Source organism: Trachemys scripta, chromosome 12, assembly GCF_013100865.1.
Source record: "Trachemys scripta elegans isolate TJP31775 chromosome 12, CAS_Tse_1.0, whole genome shotgun sequence".
Classification (NCBI taxonomy): domain Eukaryota; kingdom Metazoa; phylum Chordata; order Testudines; family Emydidae; genus Trachemys; species Trachemys scripta.
The window spans coordinates 6,666,644-6,684,256 of NC_048309.1; the positions used below are offsets into that span (position 1 = coordinate 6,666,644).

The 17,613-nt window shown below is 46.7% G+C and overlaps 1 protein-coding gene across 1 annotated transcript in view; it reads right to left on the bottom strand.

The window, feature by feature from the left end:
- Positions 1-612: 612 nt before the first annotated feature.
- The window catches only part of SLC17A9 (solute carrier family 17 member 9), a 30,600-nt gene continuing 13,599 nt past the window's right edge, over positions 613-17,613 (bottom strand). The window contains exons 3-13 of the mRNA XM_034787509.1: positions 16,737-16,876; positions 15,106-15,205; positions 13,229-13,359; positions 11,683-11,779; positions 10,020-10,116; positions 7,106-7,193; positions 6,513-6,547; positions 4,528-4,643; positions 2,343-2,398; positions 1,199-1,228; positions 613-1,077 (exon numbers count right to left, since the gene is read on the bottom strand). Coding sequence (XP_034643400.1) covers positions 914-1,077; positions 1,199-1,228; positions 2,343-2,398; positions 4,528-4,643; positions 6,513-6,547; positions 7,106-7,193; positions 10,020-10,116; positions 11,683-11,779; positions 13,229-13,359; positions 15,106-15,205; positions 16,737-16,876 — 1,054 coding nt within the window. The 3' untranslated portion in view covers positions 613-913. The remainder of the gene's footprint in view (positions 1,078-1,198; positions 1,229-2,342; positions 2,399-4,527; positions 4,644-6,512; positions 6,548-7,105; positions 7,194-10,019; positions 10,117-11,682; positions 11,780-13,228; positions 13,360-15,105; positions 15,206-16,736; positions 16,877-17,613) is intronic.

Genomic DNA, 17,613 nt, shown 5'->3' on the forward strand with positions numbered 1-17,613 from the left:
ATATGGCAAAACAACTCTGAACCCATTCCTTTGTACACCCTGATTGTACCTGTTATATATATGGCAATACTGAGGCACACAAGGGCAAGTTCAGGACAGTCCTTGGTATTATTAAGTTCATTTAGTGTTGATGAAAAGAACTGATTGACAGCCCTGGAGAGGGGAGTGATCTTCTCAGCCACAGAACAGGTAGAACATGGACACCTGCAATGCATGCTCAGATGTCTCATCTCTGTCCTGGAGGGAGCATCTCTCAGGATGAAAGAGGAGTTCACTCTCTATGAGCCGTTCAGTCCTTGGCATCTCTGCCGAGACTCTCAGCTAAGGTACCATTTAGTGTCAGCTGGGATGGCATTTCCTGCACTAGGAACTTGACTGGAGGTACCAACTGATTTCACATAGGCCATGAGCTGCTTCATTCAGGCACAAGTGAATTCAAATTCAAACTGCGGCAAAGAGTCCTGTGGCACATTATAGACTGACAGACGTATTGGAGTATGAGCTTTCATGGGTGAATACCCACTTCATCCGACGAAGTGGGTATTCACCCATGAAAGCTTATGCTCCAATACGTCTGTTAGTCTATAAGGTGCCACAGGACTCTTTGCCGCTTTTACAGATCTAGACTAACACGGCTACCCCTCTGCTACAAATTCAAACTGGTGACCTAGAGCTGAAAGGCTCTATAACTCATCAGCCATCCCCTGAGCAAAGTTTTAACTCTGGATTTCCTCCCTCCTCTGGGTTTAGTTCAGGCCCGTAATATTCTCTCAATAGATTTTTTTTCTATTTAAATTCTACAAAATAATAATATTCTCTTCTGCAAACAACCATTTGCACAACAGCTAGCAATAGAAATTACAGTCCTAAACCCTTCAACAGATTTCATTTGCTGAACTCATCTTTACAGCGACTATAGATCTATGTATGCAGAGTCTGTGTCCATCCTTCGGGCCTCTCCAAAGATCAGGAATGTACAGAGCCCCAGGGCATTAACTGTAGCCACAAGGTTGAAAACAGAAACCCAAGAACCAGTGGTTTCAATCAGATGACCGGCTAAATACACACAAACGACACCTGTGTACAGAGAGAGAGAGCAGAAATGAATCAAATAGAACTTGGCCAGCGCCTCGCCCTGTAATGTCAGCTCAGCCGGAGGATCCCCCAAATGAGGGACAATTCCAGGAAAATCCCTTACCTAATAGGGCTCCACCTGTATTTCCAATGCCTGTAAAGAGAAGAAGGAAACCACTGCATCACACCAATTTGCACACGATGCGTCTAACCATAAGATACTTGCTAGGAATCCGGAAATTTCAACACTCACAAGCGCCCTTTCGATAGCCTGACTCCTGTGCGTGCACAAGCCTTAGACTCGTTAAAGGGCATGCACGTGCAATGATTTGCACCTGCCGAGGGCAGGTGAAAGCACATGAATAAGCACAGGGAGAGGCTGAGGGTTGACAATCTAGCTCTGAATGTGTCCAGTGCTACTCCCAAGACTTTTCACTCGCTTTGGGTTCGCTCGTGCTGGTTAGACACAGCCCCACTGTGTAGGTGTCAGGGTAGAGCTGCACGGGGTAGAACGAGGGAGAGTTCTGGGAAGTAGACTTCCTCCCAGAACTCACAGAAAGAGCTTATCCACTGCTACCCTTTCAGGCAGTCCAGCGTATACTTTCCCTATGGTGCAACTAAGTAGCTCAGCTGTCCAGTGTGTAGAGGGCAGGGTCCATCTCCTCCCCATCCCCCTTCAGGAGGTCTTGCTCTCCCAGGGGGATGCAGAGACTGCACGCGAGTCTGGCTGCTGTGTAGGAGCGAGGACTCCTTGTACACTCCCTATGCACCCATAAAGCCACTCCGTTTCATAAGTAGGGCCCTACCAAATTCACAGCCATGAAAAATGCATCACAGACCGAGAAAACTGGTCTTTTGTGTGCTTGTACTCTATATTATACAGATTTCATGGGGGAGACCCGCGTTTCTCAAATTGGGGGTCCTGACCCAAAAGGGAGTTGCAGGGAGGTCACAATGTTATTGTAGGGGAGGTTGTGGTAGTGCTACTCTTATTTCTGCGCTGCTGCTGGCGGTGGTGCTGTCTTCAGAGCTGGGTAGCCAGAAAGCGGCAGCTGCTGGCCGGGAGCCCAGTTCTGAAGGCAGCGCCCCGCCAGCAGCCGCGCAGAAGAAGGGGTGGAAATACCACGCCATGCCATCCTTACTTCTGCGCTGCTGCTGGCAACAGCTCTGCCTTCAGACTTGTGTTTACATGTAGTTCCCTGGGAATTATTCCCCAGACATGGGTAAATTTTCTGTGCAAATAAAAATTGTTAAAAATGCCCCCTTACCAAACAACAAGCCAGCACACGAGGGAGCCAGATCCTGTACGTTGACTGAAATGCCACTATTCACAGAGAGAAGAGAAATTAAAGGGTTTTTATTTGTAAACAGGTTTTGTCTGCTTTTCAGAATTTACACGAGATAAAGCATGCTGTTGTTCAATGAAGGGAACCAATCTGAACCAACCCCGTGGAGAGAAGAAGGAGGGAACTGAGAACCAAAATATGGTTGAAATTGAACCAAGATGGGAAAATAACTGAATGGAAAGACTTCAAAATAAGAAGCAAAGAGCTTCAGTATTAGCGGAAAAGTACAATAGATACAGTGGTGCTTAGACGGCTGCAGTTGCATTTATAAAGTGTTAGGTGGGGCCAGAATGAAATTTGAATTCTCTTTGGTGTGTCCATCATTAGCCTGCTAGAATGTGCCAGCTTCACTGTGGCAAGACTAAGGATCGGATCGGCGGGTAGCAATGGATCTATTGGGGATCGACTTATCGTGTCTAGTGAAGATGCGATAAAATCGATCCCTGATCGCTCTGCCGTCAACTCCGGAAATCTACCGTGGCAAGAGGCGGAAGCGGAGTTGACGGCGGCGCAGCGGCGGTCGACTCGCTGCCGTCTTCACAGCCAGGTAAGTTGACCTAAAATACACAACTTCAGCTACGCTATTCATGTAGCTGAAGTTGCATATCTTACGTCACCCCCTCCCCGCCCCGGTAGTGTAGACCTAAGACACTTTCCCCTGCTAGACTAGGACTTGGTGTTGCTATACCAGTTCTGACCCACTGGTCTATGAAGCCCAACATCCTGCAGTGACCAAAATCTGATGCTTCGATTAATAGCTTTTAAGGCAAGAAGGAACCATTAGATCATCTAATCTATCCTCCTTCTGGGCTGAAGCCCCAAGCCCCAGCATCTCCCCCAGCCCCCATGGGGCTGAAGCCCTGAGCCCTGAAGCCCTGAGCCTTGGTGACCCCCCTCCCCATGAGGCTAAAGCCCCATGGCTCCCCTCACCACAGCTGAAGCCAGGAGCTCTGCCACTCCGCAGGGCATAAGCCCCAAGCTCCTCCCCCGCATCCCAGCCCAGCGGTTGAAGCCCAGAGCGTCCCCTTCCCTTCCCCTGCTGCTGGGCCCTGGAGTTTTTATATCATGTTGGGGGAGGGGGGGGTAGAAAGAAAAAGGTTAAGAACCCCTGCATTACATCATCCTCCTGCATGTCACAGGCCGTAGAATATCACCCAGTTACTCCTGTACGGAGTCCAGTAACTTGTGTTTGACTAAAGCATGCCTTCCAGAAAGGCATCCCATCTTGAACTGAAGCCATCAAGAGATGGGGAATCTACCACTCCCCTTGGTAGTTAGTTCCAATGGTTAACAGCCCTCACTGTTAAAAAAAAAAAAAGTGCCTTATTTCTCATTTGAATTTGTCTGGCTTTAACTTCTAGCCATAAGTGGTTCTTTGCTTCTATGATAACTCAAATTTAGAGGCAGAAAGAAAACCAAACAAACAGTTGTACTAAAATTGGGAAGAAATCCCCAGTTCTAAGTGGACAATAAGACCGAAGTAAATAACAGTTTAAAAATCCTGGGGTGGATTTGCCAATGACTTCGCGAGAGGCTGGCATGGAAGGTGCTGTGGCAGCGTATTCATCCATTACCCCAGTCTGGCCCTGTGCTGGGCTGTTTCAAGACTAAGCTGAGATAGTGGGAAGGTGGTGAGAGAAATCCTTGAATTTGAATCGTGTCATATATTTAATATTTCCCAACAGTGGGTTTTTACAAGGATTTAGCTGGCTGTCTTGAGTTACTGACACTTACAGCCCTCATGTTCTGGACCCATCATCTTTATGTACAGTCATTGCTCAATAAAGCCTGGATAAATCCTCACGCCTTTGATCTTAGATTAGAACTCTTCACATGTAACAAATAAAACATTGGTTCAATTTGTCTGCTAGGTGTTTGACAAAAACTGCCTCTATAAAGGCAGCATGGCCTATGAACGGGGCACTAGGCTAAGTCTCCGAAGACCTGGGTTCTATTCTTGGCTCTCCCATTGGCCAGATGGGTGACGTTGGGCAAGTCCCTTAATCTCTTTGTGCCTCAGTTTCCCCAGTGGGGATAATGACATCTCCCTCCTGAAAAGTACTCTATCAGAGCTATGCATTACTCCTATGATGATGATGATGATTACCTGTGGTTAAAGGTCTGAAGTCCAATTGAGACAGATGCAAATACTATAGCTTTGCAAAAACTGGATGTCTGACCCATGCACAAGGCAAAAATGCTTGATACGCCTGATCCGATGACCTGAAGGAAAAAGAAAATTAATGACATCCGCAACAGATTCACAGCGAGTTGCAGTGAACAAAAGTAGCTCCTATTGCAGACGGGCTGTCCCTTTTTGAAATACGAAGGGCTCATGATGGTTCTGTATACAGAGCTGGGTGGTTCTTACGACTTGCTTTCCTCTGCATGGCACCTTCACTTTCCTAATAGGCCTATGGGCACAGACAAGTGCCCTTTTGTGAGGCGGAGGCAATGGGGCATGTTATAGAGCAGAATTTCCCAAATGATGGGTCCTGACCAGTGTTCCCTCTAATTTCTTACATCCATGTGCGGAATGAATTTTGGTATGTGCGCCAATATGGAGGTGATGTGTGATACATCACCTTCGTATTGGTGTAGATAACAAAATGAATGCGGTGGGGGTGGGGCCGAGGGGTTCAGAGTGTGAGAGTGGGGCTCAGGGCTGCAGCGGAGGGTTGGAGTGCAGGGAATGTGTGGGCTCTGGGGGAGGGGAGCTTCTCCGTGGGTGCTCAAATTTGCCACCCCTGCAAATTTGCCACCCTAGGCCTAGACCTTGTCGGCCTAGGCGATAATACGCCACTGCTTTGGGGTGAGGCCAGAGATGAGGGATTTGGGCTGCAGGCTTCCCCAGCTCTCTCTCACCACAGCAGCTCGGGGCCAGGGAAGAGGCACCTCTCCCCGACCACGGCAGCTCTGGGGCAGATCCGTGCTGGGTCCTGCGAGGAGGGCTGCCTCTCCCCACCGCAGCCCTGAGCTCCTGTGTGGGGTTTAATAGGCAGCCGCGCAGCTTAGAGGGAATGTAGGTCCTGACCCACTAGTGCAGGAGTAGTCAATTACTTTTTGTCACGGTCCAAATTTCTTGGTCAATGGTATAGTCAAGGTCCAGCGTCCAGAGAAAATAATAAAAAGAAAACAACAATAATAAGTAAATGAAAAGATATCGGGGTCCATTCAAAAGTGGTCCGGATTTGGCCCACGGTCTGCCTATTGACTACCCGTGCACTAGTGGGTCATGGGAAGGGTCTAGATGCGTTGCCAGTCACTGCCCATCCCCATGCCACTTCCCCACTTCCCCCATGCTCTTTTCTGCCTGGCCGGGGAAGCAGGCAGCAGCAGTGCGGAGGAAGCAGCCGGAGCCAGTGAGCTGGCTGATAGCGACTGCGGCCTGGTCGTAGGGAGAGAAGGGATGACTAGATGCAGCAGCGGGCAGAGCTAGGAGCGTGAGAACAAGGGGCTGGGGGGAGCTGAGCAGGGGTTTTGGCCACGCTAGTGAGGTGAGAGCAGGGTCTGAGAAGGGGACTGGGGAGCAGAAGGCTGAGAACAAACTCAGAATTGCTGTTGTACACTCACAGGATTTTAGAAATAGTCGTTTCTGTACATCTTTATATAACAGGGGCTCCCCATAAGAGACCAAACGCAGTTGGGGGGCCACCATAGTAAAATGTTTGGGAGCCGCTGTTCTACAGAAGAGATGTGCTGCTCTCGCACGGGAATTTTATTCTTGTTCATTCTTTTGCTGTTTCCCTTCATCTAAAATCTGGAGAGTCATTCGGTGTGAAAGAACACGCTTGCTCTGCGGGGCTGACAAAACCCTCCATATCGCTCACAAAATCGCCACTCCCAGGCAAACTGTTAAAATGTAATGGTTTGTCAAAGCCCATTGGAAAGGTCATGGCCTTTCTCTGTATCCTTCCCATGGATGCTGGTTACTAGCTATCTGCCTATCTATAAAAGCTCTTTTTTTTTTGTAACCAAGATCATGAGTCCAGTTTCCCAAGAACTCGAATCTGATTTCCACTGTTAGCCTAACATGCAAAATCGACGCTAACAGATAACTGATGTTTCACTCACAGGCTTTTGTTTTCTTACCTGCATGAACTTACGAACGGTGATCGTTTTATAGCCTGAAAGGGAAAAGGAAGACAATTGGAGGTATTTAAACTAGACCCCTCTCAATGAAGCTGGGACTAATGTTTCAGTCTAGAAAAGTTCAACACCCATCGTTTGGGCTCATGTCAGGAGAGTGAGTATAAGGTAAACTTAACACACAGGGATAGATTCTGTTCTCAGACAGGTGCTTATAACTCCCATACAAGACAAAGGGTATGGCTACACTATGAGGCTTTTAGCTGCTGTTTGTTGGCAGGAGAGAGCTCTCCTGCCGACAAAAAGCTTCCACTCCCCATGAGCGGCAGTGACTTTGTCGACAAAGCGCTGTTCACACCGGTGCTTTTTGTCGGTAAAACTTTTGTTGACAAAATGACAAAAGTGTTGCCGATGAAGTGCCAGTGTAGACAAACCCAAAGGGCGTTACAAATATGTAGAGGCCAGTATTTATCCAAGTTCCAGGCCAGAAGCTCAGCTTCCCCTTTTTCCCACCAAACCCGTCTCCTCCCATCCATCCAGTCTTTTCTTTGCATTCTGAAAAGACAGAGCGGATAAACAACCCAAGGATCTCTTACCCTGATTGATCAGGTGATCAGACAGAAATCCACTAAACAAACTTGTTGGGATTGCAACCAGCCATGGCACGACGTTAAACACCCAGCCCTGAAAGGAGAACAATCCTCACAGGAAAAGTGAAGAGAAGCAACGTTCACATCCTGCTAGTGGAGCAGGGTTTGTTTGCAGCTAATGGATTTTATACTGCGGGGGCGTCCACGGGACATTAGGGTTTACCCTTTCCTGGTGCTTTTGCTCACCTAACATAGGAGCTTTAAGCCAGTTTCTCATAACATTCTGCCCAATGCTCTACAGCATTCTGGTGCATTCCAGGATGGGGACTGAGGTCTGTAATGTACGTGCACACATGGTACTATATAAATAAGTGAATTGTTAAAGACCATAAAGTCTGGCTGGCTTTACACCCATGACAGAGCGGCAGAAATTTCTCTCTACAGCAATAAGGAAGGATTAAAAGTGGCAGAGTTTACTGGCAAACAAGATTCTGCAGCACAGAGCCAATATGCAAACTGTGTATTCTATCCAGCAAAACTGCAGACTAAATTCAGACTCCAGCCGCTATATTATTAGCTAGCATTTCTATGCAGCTGAGGGAACACAGCTGGGTTTTCTGATGTCAGGGTTGAACTTTCAAGACTGGTAAAGAGGAAAATCTTGCTTTGTCTTTTCAACTGAGAAAATGTGTTATGGATGTAACTGAAGACGACTAATGGAAACATTTTCAAAAGCACCTAAGTAATGTAGGAGTTTAGATCCCACTGGCTTTCAGTGAGACAGAGTCAGATTTTCAGAGGTATTTAGGTGTCCAGTGGGATTTTCAAAAGCACCAAAAGAGGTTAAGCCTCTAACTGACTTCAATGGGTGTTAGGAACCTAACCTGTTCAGATGATGATGTCAACCTCACTAAGCACATATCTGCATTGTTAGGAACCTAAATACCTTTGAAAATCTAGCTCTTAGTCACGTTTGAAAAAGGAACTTAGGCTCCTAAATTGCATTGGCAGTTTGCAAAACGAGAGCCTGATTTTCAGAAGAGCGGAACACTTGCAGCTCCCAATGATGCCAGCTGGAGCTGTTCTCGCTCAGCACCTCTAAGCTTGTGGCCCAAAATATTCAAGAAAAACATAAGGACATATAACAATGCCACATTGTTATTTTATAGGGTCCCTTTTCAAATCATAGCACACTTCACGGCCTGGGCCAAAGGTGCAGGATTCTCTTCATTGAATTGGACATTAGAGAGGGAGAAAAACAACTCACCTGCAGCATGTATGTTTGGCCAGTAGGTGACATAGTTTTACCACATTAAGGATTGTCAACCCTTTCAATTTACATCGAATGAATCCATGTTTTATTAATATTTATGAAGCAATGGCCAGATGCAGGAATATTATATAGAGCATCTTACATAAGGGCACAGGAATTAAATATGTAACAGATGGCTAAATTACCAAATCACTGCTACCCAAGCGTATTACAAGAGGTGCTGCAAATCTTGTTATAACAATATGTTTGCTGGTTTAATACATGATTTTAATATAAATATCAAGTATGTCATAAAGCCCCTCGTTAATGTAATAAATGTAAGGGGCTCTGGGAAATTCCAGAAACACACGACAGAGCCACCATAGAAAAGACAATCTCGGGATTTCTGTGGGCAGAATGAATTGTAAAAATACAAGATCTCAGCCCGGAAGAATTTTAACCAAGTTTCAGAAAAATGGGCGATTTATTTGCAGAGAGAGGCCTTTCTTCAGAACTTTGCAAATTAAAAAATGTATATTAATTAGTAATTAAAATTTGTAGCCTTGTAACAACTAACAATATCACGCCTCTAAGCTCAGTTATGCCAGTACAGTAACAAAGCCCTGTGGTGGTTGTCTGAAATTGCTTGCAGCGATGAGCTCTGTGCCAGCCTCACCCACACAACGGGGCAGCCTAGAGACCACACAGAACTCTGTGAGAAAGGGATTCATGACGGGGAGCTGCTGATGTGGGGGAAGAGCGGCATGATGACACTACTGGAAAGGATCAGAGCAGGCAATGCTATTCCTTGGCACTGCTGGTGCATTTGGATAGTTAAACAATATGGCCAGATCCTGCAATCAGATCCCGCGATGTCAATGTGCAGGTGCAAGGGGGTGGAGGGGATTTGATGGCATGGATCAGGGCCTATATTTGTAGCTTTGTTTTAGAAGGGACGTGTGGGAGGTACAAGTTTCTATTCCCCTATTATTAAATAGCTGGACTCCTGCATATATCAAGCATATACTCCCTGCTTGCCAACACCTTCACGTAAGAATCAGGGGTAAAGGCAACAGGCCACCACCATGTATACAGCACATCCATATGGGGCAGAAATCATTCCTCCTCCTTCCCCCTTCTCTCCCTCTCAGCAATGCTTGATCCCAAGAAAAAGCTTTTCTCCTATACTGACACCGTCTTCCTGACTCATCCAAAATCTGTGGCCCAGTTACCAGCTGTGTGTTTTGGGGGAGTTGCATTAGATCTCATGGGCTACAAAGGAGGCCTTGGACAGTGCAGGAGCAGCTTCTTCTCGAGAGCTTGACATTATGGAGCAACCGAGAGTGTTGCTCCCTGACATATTCTCAGAGGGGACCTTGCGGCAAGACGGGGCAAGCGACACAATGTGAGTGAACCTGTCAGAACAATGCGGAAGGACTAGACCAATCCAAATCAAATGTGGGGGCAAAGGGAACTAAAATCAACCTCCTAGTGTTATTGGCTCAGATACCGAAAGGGCCATTCTCTTCAGGCCTGATCCAGAGCTCGTTGAAGTCAATGCAAAGCTTCCCAATGTTAACGGGAGCTATGTAAACACACGGAAAATACTACAGCTGTTTGTTGGTACTGAGCTTTCAGAGTCTCCGCTTTGCTGTGGTGTCAGCCTACCTTAGACTCGGGAAAAGTGTCCTTAAAGAAAGTTGGCAACCAGGAGAGGAGGGTGAAAAATGTGCTGCCCGTAGAAAGCTGAGCTACTATGACAGCCCTGTAAATATACAATGGGAAAAAGAATCAATCAAGATGACCGATCACATTGGATAACAAAAAGGGATTCTAGCTACCCACTACTTCAAGGCAGTGGTGTCAGGCATATAAATAAACCCTCTATAGCACTGAAGCCGCTTCCTGCGATTTATTGGAGATACCTAACCCACCTGACTGCCCGAGCAAGAGGAGAGAGCAATGCACCAGCGTATTCCCATGATGCTTTCACCATCAGCAGCTCTGAATGGGGCCTTGATATCTTGATAACTTATGATACAATCAGTGTTGATAACCGTCATACTCATGGAGTGCATCTCAGTATGAAAGATCCCATCAGATCCTTACTTACAGCAGAACTTGTAGCCTTCCTTGAGATTTTGTTTAGGTCCCGCTAAATGTCTGTCGGGCAAACATGTCCATTCAAGCCCAGATATTAGCGATAATAAGCAACTGATTTAATCTAGTATACTAACTGGGGTGGTGTGGACATTGAAACAGGAACACAGGCGGTTTTAACAGAACCATATCTGACAGGACACTGCAATGCAAGCGTACCAGGGAGAATTACTAGCTTCATGTTACGCCCACATTATTAACATAGCTTCATTCTTACCAGTGCATCCTCGGCACCCTTTCCAGAATACTGCCCATTTCCCCACCTATCACCTTACTGTCTTTAAAGCCATGGCCATTTTCCCTCAGATCCTGTCACCGTCTTTCCTTAAATGGCCACAAGGCAGATGTGTTGAGCAATACGAAAACATGCTCTGGGCTGGACAGTGTTAAATCCAGAACCCTAAACTAGGAGGATGTAATGTCTCCTGAGATAGTTTATTAAGTCAAAGTGACAATTAAAAGGGCATTTTTTGGTTGTCTCTCTCTGCAACGAGAGCAAAGATTACAGCACCCAGTCTCCTCTGAGCAACAAATGCGGGTTGGGGAAGTAATATCTTTTATTGGACCAAGTTCTGTTGGTGACAGTGATAAGCTTTCGAGTCACAGGTCTTGGAAAAACCTGAAGAAGAGCTCTGTGTCGTTCGAAAGCTTGTCTCTCTCACCAACAGAAGTTGGTCCAATAAAATATATTCCTACCCCAACCTTGTCTCTCTAAATACAGAATGTGGCATTATGTCCTGAACTGTTTGAAGCACTGCTTGTAAAACAGAACCACAGACAAATATAATTCACAGAGGATGGGATGGTGTGAAGAGACTCACCTGTAATAAGGTAATACGCTGCAAAATGATGATGATTAATTTACTGCCTAGTGATAAGCTCATTGGTGTAATGATTATTGTTTTGATTCGGATATTTATGTGGCAATGATTTGTAAACCTGTTAAAACTTCCTAAATAAATAACTAGCTATCAAATAAAAATAGCAACCTTGGAAAGACCCACCATTCTGCCCCCGTCTGGCCTAGTTAGGAAATGCATGGTGGTAGTTAACTCCAGGAGCAAGACACAAAGGCTTCAGAATGGAAGGATGGTGGAGCAACAAGAAAACCAGATTCTGCATGAGAGAGGTGCTGACATGCACAACACGCATGGCCGTGACATTTACTCACCAGATAGGGGCCTTTTTAAATAACTGCTTCCAGGGAACTTTGGTCTGTTTGGATAACGAGAGGCCCTTTGCTAAATGTTCTAAGCGAATGATGAGTTCTGTAGGGAAGAAATATATCAAATCAAAGCTATGTTTTCCAATAGTCTATACAGACACGCTGGATCTGTTTTATCCTAGGGCTTAACCACATGGTTTAAGAACTGCTTAAAATGTGCATTCAGAAGGATAACCCTGGAACATCTATGCATTAAACCATAAAAACTGCTTTAAGTAGCGGTGGTGTTCTAACTGAACTTCCTCCAAACCCCCACCCTATGCACACACACACACACGCACGCCTCCAGACACAGCAAATCAAGAGTTAATGCTGAACCTCTGTCCTGAAAGGACCCTGGTGCAGTCTCAGTTACTGCCACTGGCCTTGACAAATGCAACCTTACCCTGCTCACATCCACTCAGAAAACTGTTGCAAAGATCATTTTCTTAGCCCATCACTTTGCCCACGTCACCCTTCTCTTTGCATCCCTCCACTGGTTCCCCTTCTCTATTGCATCAACATGGGCTACTTGTCTTCACTTTCAAGTCCCTTAATGGCCTATCCCCCACCCTACCTATCATCTCTCCTTCAGTGTCGACTTCTGCCTGCCTCCATTGCTCAGTTGATACTTTTTCAAACAAGCACCTTTGTGCTTCTCCCATGCTGCCCCTTACACTTAGGAGACGCTCCGCACAGGGGTGCTGGAACGGCAGGACCAGGGGGCCATGCCCCTTCACTTTTTACCTGCCTTAAGGGCAAGCGACGGGGAGGAGGGGGCGGAGAGGAGCAAGTGGGGGTGGAGCCTTGGGGGAAGAGGCAGAGCGAGGGCGGGGCTTCAAGGGACGAGGCGGAGTGAAGGCAGGGACTCAGGGGAAGAGGTGAAGCAGGGGTAGGATCACGGCTCAGGTGCCGGTGCCCCCCTCCCCCCACTTCTAGGGAGCTTCTGGTGCTTCTGGCTCCCCGAAAACATCCAAAAACCACCTAATTATGCTCCTTCAAGATCCTCCTTAAAACTCTCATTTTCTGTATAGCCTATAAAAAAATTAACAACAGCTAGGCTGCAATCCATGAAGGTACTTAGGTGCCTAAAGCCCAGACTTAGGTGCCCAAGTCTGAGGCTTAAGGACCTAAGTCCCAGTTCTGGCTCCACTGCCATCCATGAATCTCCTGCCAAACCCTGTAAGCGCCTAAGCTCACGCAGCACCCAAGTTTTTGCAGTAAAAGTTCTCTACGCACCTACGTTTCTGCCTAAACCCCAAAGAGATTCACAAACCAGGAAGAGCCAGGCTTTTGGACACCTAAGTCACATGTGGGGCTGATCCAGTAGGTTTGCTCAGAGGTGGCCTAGCAGGTCGGGTGCCACTCAGAATCCAGCCAGAGGAGGAGGTGGTAGTGCCACCTGTCGTTTGCCCCAGGGTTAACAATTGCCATCCATCACTTTCCTGTCATCTCCACTGCACAGCCTCGTGAACAGCTATTGCCAGTAGGAATGAATAGGGTGGGAGGTTACCTTTGTCATTCAGGAGGTATTTGCACATGCAGTAAACCCAGAGCAAAGTGAGTAATCCAGAGAAATAGAAGACACTTTCCCAGCCATACCAGTCCAGAAGGAGGGACCCTGCCCCACCAATCACCAGCGTCCTGGAAAGAAAAGCCAGAGAGATTATGAGACTAATCGGAGTGTTCTTTAGGCAAACTCACAATCCATGCATCAGCGGTAAGGAGTCAACACTATGGTTTATTGGATGTTATTTATCCAGCCCTCAAGAGCTGTTCATCTTATCAAACAGTTGCATTGGCTAATCATTCCCTACTTCAATAATGCTGAGAGGAGAGGTTGCCTGGTTATTAAAAACCACTCCACTGTACTATAGACCATTCTATTGCTATGGCACTGGAGAAGAACCTGCTCTATTTCTTAATTTGACACTTTGGGTCAAATCCTCAACTGGTGTAAGTCAGCGTAGTTCTACTAAAGTTGTTGGAACATGGTCAGTTTACACCAGTCGCAAATCTAGGCCTTTGTTTCCTACTGATGTCTGAAATACCTGGCAATGAAAGGATGCCACAGAGCATTCTGAGGTACACTCTGATTGTAGGCACTGAGACAAGGAAAGAACCCTTAGCCCACTTAGGTATGTCTACACAGCAATTAAGCAGCTGTGACTGGCTTGTGTCAGCTGACTCGGGCTTGCGGGGCTCGGGCTCTGGGTAAGTAAAACTGCAGTGTAGACATTTTGGCTCAAGCTCCAGCCCAAGCCTGGATGTCTACAATGCAATTTTATAGCCCCGCAGTCTGAGCTCCATAAGCCCAAGTCAGCTGACTGGGGCCAGCCGTGGGTTTAAATTAATGGAGATATCCTATCTCCTAGAACTGGAAGGGACCTTGAAAGGTCATTGAGTCCAGGCCCCTGCCTTCACTAGCAGGACCAAGTACTGATTTTTGCCCCAGATCCCTAAGTGGTCCCCTCAAGGATTGAACTCACAACCCTGGGTTTAGCAGGTCAATGCTCAAACCACTGAGCTATCCCTCCTGTTTAATTGCTGTGTAGACATACCCTTAGTCCTTCCAGCAAGATCACCATTTATATCCCGGAATACATCTATCCGCAAAAGAAAGTCACAGGAATAGATATGGTGCATAAAATACTACTGCTGCTTTGCCGCTCTATAGCCGTTTCTATCGGAGGTTCTCCAAGAACTTTACAAAGGTGGGAAAGTATTATTAATCCCCATTTAACGGAGAGAGAAACTGAGGCACAGGGAGGTTAAGTGATGTGCCCAGGGTCACTCAGCAAGTCAGTGGAAGGGTCAGAAACAGAATTCAGGACCCTAGATGGTCTGTCTTGCTCTTCCTGCTGGACCATGCCACCTCCTGTTGGAAACCAAATGTAATAGCAACTCCTTCAAGCCGCTTACTCAAAAGACAAGATAAAATCCCTTTAATCCTCAACACACTTGAGAGAGGTGTCAAAGTAGCAGCCGTGTTAGTCTGTATCCGCAAAAAGAACAGGAGTACTTGTGGCACCTTAGAGACTAACAAATTTATTTGGGCATAAGCTTTCGTGGGCTACAGCCCACTTCTTCGGATGCATAGAATGGAACATATATTGAGGAGATATATATACACATACAGAGAGCATGAAAAGGTGGGAGTTTCTTACCAACTCTGAGAGGCTCAAAGACTTCAGTAATGAGTGTGTATATTCTATAGCAACTGTCTGAACCTTCTTCAACTGGAATGGATACCCTACAGGATCCAGTGTTCCAGATGTACTTTGTGGGTTGGTGTTTTTGCCTATAGAAGTTTAATGGCACTTTATCTCCTGACCTAAGGCATCCCTCTGAGACGCTGTCACTCACCACCGAAAGCCAATGGGAACTTACCCAAACTGAGAGCCAGTCCCTACTGTGCTGCACGTGAAAGCTCGCTCACTCTCACGGACCTTCTGAGAAAAGAGGCTGGCCAAGGCAGGGAAGTACACTCCTAACAACAATGGAAATGAAAGAGTCAGCCATTGCCAGTCAGGGTACACATCAGTCAAACTTGCACTCGCGTGTGAGCGTGTTTGACTCAAATCCAATGATAGATAAACGCCAAAATGAGTCAACGAAGCAATGACCTCATGGTGTCACACACCAGTATGACTTATGGCAGCCCACTGCTCCCCTTGATATACCACATGGCCATTTGGAAGCTCATTTGTGCCTTCTCTGTATCTGCTGCCATTGCCCCCCTTTACTGTAATATTTGAGCTCCTCCTAAGTGTGAATGCATTTATCCTCACAACTTCCAGTGCGATAGGGCAGGGCCGTTATCCCCATTTTACAGCTGGGGAACTGTGGCACAGACAAATTCAGTGACTTGCTAAAAATTACACAAGGAGTCTGAGCAGAGCTGGGAACTGACCCCAGCTCTCCTAGGTCAGGGAACCTTAACCACGAGGCCAGCACTCCACCGCTACACAATAGCTGAGCCACACCAAAACTGATCCTTTTTCTCCCCCAGGGTTGAAAAAGCTTTAGTAACTTTTAATCCTTATTAAAGAGTTGCCAGCTTTTTCTTATGGCGAAGTGAGTGATTCATCCTGGTTCTGGTGATGACAACATCATGTGCTCTGCTGAGTGGCAGAGTCACATAGGATAGCATCCCAAGACTTTGCACAGTAATGGCACCAGCTGGTTTCAGTGCGGGGTTGGCATTCATGACACTATGGAGACAGATGTGGAGAGGATGTAAAACTCCCAGGATGGAGGGCAGGGAAGAGCTGAATTCTAGAATGGGTCAGCTGTTGCAGTGATTAAAATACGGGCTAATTTGTACCTGGTTAAAACTGGAATGGATGCTACCTAGTGTTAATCTAGTCCTTGGTAGACATGTGGCCCCGAAATAATAAACTCTTACATAGAAAAGGAGGGGTACAAAGAAAGACGGGGGGGAAAGGAGTAAGCAGGAGAAAAGGCCCTCACTGAGAAGCTATGTTGCTCTGGTAGCTTACAAAAATGTAGTTATTTATAATGATGTATCAGGCACCCAGTTAGTGGAGGCAGAAGCCCAGAAACGAAACAGTGAAAATAACCCAGAGTTTCTTATCGGTTAACAAGAAGAAGTCACCCAACCAACTTTTGGGTAGCACTCGCCAGGCTTCTGCAGTTCAGCAAGTGGAAGAGAAACTCATCCCAAATTATCATAGCTCAGGCGAAAGGCCAAAGAACCCCTCAAATTGCAGGTGCTTTGAAGCACGTTTATCGTTTCAGAGGCAGACACGGAGATTCAAGCTTTTTATAGTGACAGCACCTTTCTCAGAGACAAATGTCTCCATTTGGTAGCCACTCTGCACCCAGCCATAGCAGTTTTTATAACAGGAGTTCCAGATGTGGGGGCAGCTCAGAAACAGCTTGCTCTGACCAGCATTGCAATTGACACCTTGCAGTTATGACTTTCATTTGAATCCATCATATATGGAGTTGCAGTATAAGCATGGGTGGAACGAACACACACAATTTTTTTGTCTCACCTTGCAGTAGTCCCATGAGGAATCGAGCTATTGTCATGAAAATCAGGTGGGCAGAACTGATATTGGTGAGCAGCGGAGTGATGGCGGTGATGAAACCCCAGGCAGATGCAGAGAGGAGGAGGACTTTTTCTCCTCCGATCCTGAAAGATACGCATGAATTATGTAAAAGGGGAACTGTGGGTAGGGTATGGGGTTGGCGCACAGACTCGGAATCAGGACTTCAGGCGTCTCTTCCAAGCTGTTTAATAACGAAAGTCAGCCAGGCCTCTCCACCTGACCTTCCCATCCCACAAATGTCTTCAGGGATGGCCAGCTGACCTGCGCCCTTCACCTGCTTCCTTCAGGGAGGTGAGCAGCAAAGCAGACCCTTCCCCATCTCAACTGGAGTTATCTCCAGAATTGCATGTGTCCTGTACCATCATGTAGCAGCAGAACACGGCATCAGTCCTACCATTTAACTGCATGTCTGAGAGGCCCTAGAATGCACTGAGAGTGAAGGGGTGCCCAAAGGAAATCCCCACTTGCTCCCCAGCAGCAGCAGACAGTGGGGATGAGAGATGAATCTAGCCACATTCATACTGTTTGGGATGGAAAGTGATTACCCATTCCACCTGTCCATACAGTTACCTCTTCAGTGACGCGCGGGCACCCACGGGGAAGTAATCAAAAGCAGGAGCGTGTTAATTACAAGCCCACCTTAGAAACACAAGGTGAACACAGGTAAAAGAGGGTGACATCGGCAGGGAGAGAAACCTGATTTTAAAGCAACAGAGAAAATTTTACAAACAACTGAGAGGGTGCAGTAGTTCTCAGCCTGTTCAGTACTGGGGTCCCCTTTTCTATACTGGGAGCCTACCTTCACCCCAAATAGCCAGGA